The sequence below is a fragment of the Anastrepha obliqua genome, chromosome 3, assembly GCF_027943255.1.
Source record: "Anastrepha obliqua isolate idAnaObli1 chromosome 3, idAnaObli1_1.0, whole genome shotgun sequence".
NCBI lineage: Eukaryota > Metazoa > Arthropoda > Insecta > Diptera > Tephritidae > Anastrepha > Anastrepha obliqua.
Genome location: NC_072894.1, coordinates 124,954,918 through 124,960,917, shown reverse-complemented (window position 1 = coordinate 124,960,917; position 6,000 = coordinate 124,954,918). Strand labels below are relative to the sequence as shown.

The window sequence follows — 6,000 nt, the reverse complement described above, 5'->3', positions numbered from 1 at the left end:
CTTTCATGGCAGAATACAGTCGGAGGTTTTCCATCACCCGCCAATTTTTTTTTTCAAAACTAACTTTTTTCATCTATGTAATTTCCATCAAGAACAACGCCGCTCTAACATGTCAATACCACTTTTGTATAGGGTTTTTCAATAAGGGCGGGTAGATGTTGAAATGGAATAAAATGGCGTTCGCTGTGTGTCACGTAGCGCCGTCCTGTTGGAACCACATGTCCACCTTCCAAATTGGAAGGGCCACCACGTCTACCGAAAAATGGGCGCAATACGCGCAACGTTTGCCTTAATGAACACTCATTTTGATAATAAAGTTTTATCATTTGAACGTGTGACTTGCCATGATGATTTGGCATAAACAGCTGAATAATAAACAAAAGATTTGATAGATGTCACCAACAAAATGGCTGCCACAAGGCGCCAAAATCGACCCGCGCCAATTGAAAACCCCTTTAGAAAGATTTCTCTTTTGCCTCAAAATAGGCCTCAGTTTCAGCGATAACCTCTTCATTCGAGCAAAATTTCTTACCGGCGAGAATTTTCTTTAGGTCTGCGAGCAGCCTATAGGCCAAATATAGCGAATACGATGGATGTGGGAGCACTTCATATAGTTTTGCCATCATCATCACGGTCGTGTTATTGGTCAACAGTGAGCAAACGCGGCACCCACTTTGAACAAAGCTTTCTCATAGTCAAAATAGAGCGAACACGTTTTTTTGATACCTTTACGATGTCAACTAACTCACGCAACTTCACTTTTCTATCATTTAATACGATTTTGGTTTTTGGATTTTTTGATGTTTTCTGGTGTTACCGCCTCATTTGAACATCCACTGCGTTGTGCCTCATCGGAGTCTCTACGACCACGTTTGAAGTCCGCAAACTATCATTTTATTGTTTTTTCTGATGGAGTGGAGTCCCCATAATAATTTTGAAGCCATTGCTTCGATTGAACGGTATTTTCCCCCATCATTAAGCAGTGTAAAATTGAACACGAATTTCTTTTTTGAAAATAACAAAAGTAGCGTCACTCTTAGCACAATAACTCACGAACTAATGAATAGAATATCATGAAATTTCAACAGCTATCTTTTTAAAGTTAATACCAACTGAAAAAGAAGTGAATGCAATAAAAGGGATGCCATCTATGTGTTAGGTCCGGAGCTTTTCTACCCATGTGTTACATCTAAACTAATTCAAATATGGGCCAAAGTACAAATTTCTGAAATACAGGTTGAAAAAGTAGGTAGGAAGACAGTGTATCGACACCGACAAAGTTCGGATAAAAAGTTGGCAAGTACTCTTGAGCGAAATTGAAAGTAGTAGAAAATAATATTGTAGTACTGGCTACTGTCACTGCTAAGCTAAGTAATACCTTATTGTGTATAACCAGTACTTAAATATACTCACCTCATCTTGCCTAACTGACAAGTGGAGCAGTCCATATGTCCTAGGAATCTTTGGTTTTGATTTGTAGTCGTGAAAGATAAGAGTTTTTTAAGTAAATATATCAAAACCACTCAACTATGGGTACGTACATATGTACAGTTACGAAATGATCGATATCACTTTTTTACTTGTAGATGGTTCGATTATCACTATTAACCCTCCGTTGGGTACGCGGGTCTTTCTGACTTTTCTGGCCAGAATTTTTCGACTTTGGACGTGAATTTAAGATATTTCTATTATAACTTGAGCTTTCAAGTAGTTTTCCAAAATTTAATATTCTATCGATTTATGGGTATAACCTTTTAAACAGGGTACTCGAACAGGACGAGAAAAGAGGGCAGACACGGGTGCCCAACCGCAAGATTTAAGAACGGTGTCCACCGGAGAGTTAATTGGCACCATTGAAAGTATTAGAGTCACATTTGGGTGATTCAGTGAAGAAGTTAAAGTTGTTGAACAAGCAAGTAGGGAAATAGTCCAAATTCGCTAAAAAAATATGCTAATTTGTAGTTGTTAAGGGTAGTCAGAATTTTCAAAAAAAATAATTTTTTTTTTTTTTTTTGCATTTTCTTAAAGTCTAATATCTTGAAAATATTGTGTGAAAATTTTATGTGAGTCCGACATATACTTTTCGAGTTATTCAGCATTTAGCAAAGCAAACATTTAAATGCATTTTCTTCAAAACTATGTTTTTTGAACTGGTGATCACTGTAACTTAAAAAACGCCTTCGCTTTTTTTAAACAATAAATTGTCGGTTTTTTTTCTCGAAAATCTGAGGCCGCCATATTGTTAATTTTGAAAAACTTTTCTTTCACTTTTTTGATGTTTTGAACAGTTTCCGATGTCGGCGGCTTGCATCCACGGTGTACTCACGACCTCTTCTGAAGCGTTCATTCCACTCATAAATGGCTGTTTTGTTTAGAGTTTCATTACCGAGTTTCTTACTAATTCCAAGCTTTCCGCACTATTGAATCCATTTTAACGCAAAATTTAATACAAACTCGGGTTTGCGAATTTAAATCCTTTTTTAAAATTGTAAAAAAAAATCGAAAACACGTACAGAGGTAGATTTGCGCAAGACGTCGTAACTTTTACAAAAACATAACTCAAATTAGCCGAATCAACGCCACCTGACGGTTATTTCGGGAAGTGGTATATCTGATGAGATCATCGATTTATTTTCTTCCATTTTTTCCCCCGTTGTATTAAATTTTGTCGCCCACAAATGGAGTCATGCACCTGGCAACGAACCTATCATACTTTTATATTTTTATTATATTTTTTTATATATATTTTTATTTTCTCTTCAACATGACTTTGCCGCCTTTCCGCTTCATTCGCACTATTCGTCATTGAAACTTCAATCAATATTTACTTGTTAATTTTTCATGTCAAGGCACAGTTTTTTCACAACATTCGTTTCAGAATTTTTCTCCAATCTTTAAAAATTTCATCAACATTTTTGTGCTGGTTAATTTTGAGAGCGAATTGCTAAATAAAGTAGCTGAAAAAGTTGTGTAAAAAATCTTGTTACCACTTTGTTTGCCATTTGTGATAAGATAACGGCACTCAGACAACTGCCAAGAACTCAACTACGCAATGACATATTTGGTAAATGACATTTGAAAAGTAACTAAAAGCTAATTTTGAAAACTGAAAACAAAAACACAGCAAAACCAACAAAGCAAACATTTCGTTATTTCATTACAAACTGATTATGCTGCATGGATACACAGTTTAGTTGCACGTTTGGTTTGGGTCCGCTGTCTGATTTGTAACCAACTTTGCTGCATGCCTAACAACTCAATTTGGATTAACTGGCAGAAAATTCGTTTATGTTTCGTATTTCGCAAGCCGCATTACTGTCAAACGTTTTAGCTTTGCTGCTGCATTAATTGTATAACATTAGAATGACAACTGCAGCAACAACTACAACATGTCGCATGTCAGTTCTTTTGGGACTGGCATTCATTTTGTATGGCGCCCATTACGCAAGGCCCCAAGGTAATATGATATTAAAATTAAAACAACAATAACCAGTTGTTGTAAATTAAGTAAATTACAGTGAAAAGCGGGTAGTCAGCGCCAGTGGTTGTAATGAATTGCCGGACCACCAGCAATACACAAAAATGAGCAAAATTAGTAGGAATTTGCGAAATTGTTCAAAAGATTCATCTCGAAAGTAGGGCATACAAAGTTTTTGGTACAGATAATATAAATAAATTAAATAATAAATTTCATATAAATTTTGTGCATAGGAACTCCAACTGAAATTGGATTTTTACGCTTTTGCGACTGCGTAGACACAAAGTAACTTGAAAACACATAGCCAAAACTTCACGAGCATTTTGAAAGGGGGTTTACTAACCAAATTATACAACCAGCTCAACAAATTAATAAAACAAAAATTGTATGTTACGTCACGTCATGTTTATGTTTAATTTTTTTTATAAAATTTCGCTCTAAGATGCATTTTCCACATCTTAATGTTAAACGGAGCTTTGCTAATCGTACCAATGATTTATTTTTCACTCTAAAGTGCCCCTTAAGTCGTATATTTTTCAAACCACAGTATGACTTCAGCACAACTACACTATTCTGTTGAACTATTAAAGGCTGATAATGCGGGTGAGCCAGCTGCTTTTGTTATTCATTGGATTCTCCTTAATTAACTTCACGTCACTTTACTTTTCTTTGCACTTAATCACAAATTTGAAAGACCCTAATCTTTATATGAACCGTTTTCTTCGATAGTGGTGTAAGTCCATTCTCACAAAAAATTAGTTAATGATAAAAATGAATATATAAAAAATGAATTTGAAACTTGTTCCAAAAAATCTATTAAAACTTTCATTGTTTTTACCACTACAAATTTTCGTAATTCACGAAGTTAGAAATATAATTATTTTGCAAATGGTATAAGTCCATTTTCTGCAATGAAAAAATTGTACTACATATAGGATTTCTTTAGTACGTTTTTATATGTGCGGCAATATTGTAAATGACGTAAGGATTTTTACAGTTTTCCGGAGTTTTGGGTTTTCCCCGATCATTTTAGAATAGAAAGTCATCCAAAGGTGCCCCAAAAAGTGCTTTTTGTTGCTTGAAGTAACAACCAACAACATGTAATAGACTACAGCGATATGTGCAGTGGACGAAATAGATATTTGAAATTAGATTTAAGACGCTTAAAGTTGATCACTCCCCCATGAACGGTGTCGAAATTATCGACCAAAGATTTTTATATTCTGGGCGATATTATCTACCAAGTGATGCCGATTTTGGAACTAACGAGAGTACTATAGGAAACAAGATTTATTGTATGTCCCTAAAGACTATCATACTGTCATAAAACAATGCCGAAAATATGTATAAAAAAGTTTATTTTGCAAGAGGGCGAAAAAATATCAATGGTGAAGAAGTAAATTGGTTGAAGATATGTTGGATAAAACTATTGTTTATTTTAGTACATAACATTATTAATACCAAATAAATAAACAACTTAAAAAAAAAAGGTTTTAAAAAGCAAATCATATTCAATGTTCTATAAAACTTGATTTAGTGAGAACGAGGATTTTAAATCACTAAATGTATTGCTCTCACGGAAAAGCCCACCGATTTTGGAAATACTAGGTAGTTCAATAAGTTTTGCGGTTCGATAAGGGAGGGCGTTGCCACTAGCCAACATTTTTTTTTGTTATGTAGGAAACACTGTTCATATGAACGTATGTGAAGTTTCATTTCAATCCGTCAATTCATTATTTGCTTACAGGACATTTAGTATTGACGACTCAGATGTCAAGTAATGGAATTGCAGTGATGGAATTTTTATTTTCGGAAGGGTTAGAAGCAAAGGAAATTTATGAATGAATGTTGAAAATGTATAAGGATTTTTCGCCAAAAATTTGTACACTAGAAAGGTGGGCTGCAGAATTTAATCACAGTCGTACAAGCCTTGATGTCGAAATCGTACAAAAAATGCAGGATATCGTATTGGAAAATGGTCGAGTGACTGAAAGATATTTAGTAGAAGTCTCTCAAAATCTCAAAGAGCGGTGTAAGCTATATTTTGACTGAAGTTTTGGATTTCAGAAAGCTGTGTGCACAATGGGTGCGGCATTCGCTAACAATGGAACAAACGCACATTCGAATGTGAATTTCTCAGCAACATTTAAAGTACATTTTGTGCATCGATTCATCACTACGGATGAGACTTGGGTCTATCGCCATGATTCTACACCAAAACAAAAGACTAAAGAGTGGTAGAAACCTGGTTCTTCGGCTTCGAAACGAGTTCATGCCCAGAAATCTGCCAAGAAGATGTTAGCATCAGTTTTTTGGGATGCTAAAGGAATTTTGTTTGTATATTACTTGTATAAACTGATAAAACAATAAATTCTGAAAATTATTGTAACCTTTTAGACCAGCTGAACGAAAAAAATTTCGGGAAAATAGACCCAGTTTGAAAATGAAAAAACTTCTTTTTCATCAGGGCAAAGCACCGTGCCACAAGAGCATTTTGACAATGGCTAAAATCCATGAATTAA

The 6,000-nt window shown here is 34.9% G+C and overlaps 1 protein-coding gene across 2 annotated transcripts in view; it reads left to right on the top strand.

Moving 5' to 3' along the window:
- The first annotated feature begins 2,868 nt into the window (after positions 1-2,868).
- Positions 2,869-6,000, top strand: part of LOC129241603 (protein naked cuticle) — a 38,063-nt gene continuing 34,931 nt past the window's right edge. The window contains exons 1-2 of one of the 2 annotated variants that reach the window (XM_054878031.1): positions 2,869-3,064; positions 3,125-3,457. In XM_054878031.1, coding sequence (XP_054734006.1) covers positions 3,364-3,457 — 94 coding nt within the window. In that variant the 5' untranslated portion in view covers positions 2,869-3,064; positions 3,125-3,363. The remainder of the gene's footprint in view (positions 3,065-3,124; positions 3,458-6,000) is intronic. The other variant, XM_054878032.1, reaches the window with a different exon arrangement.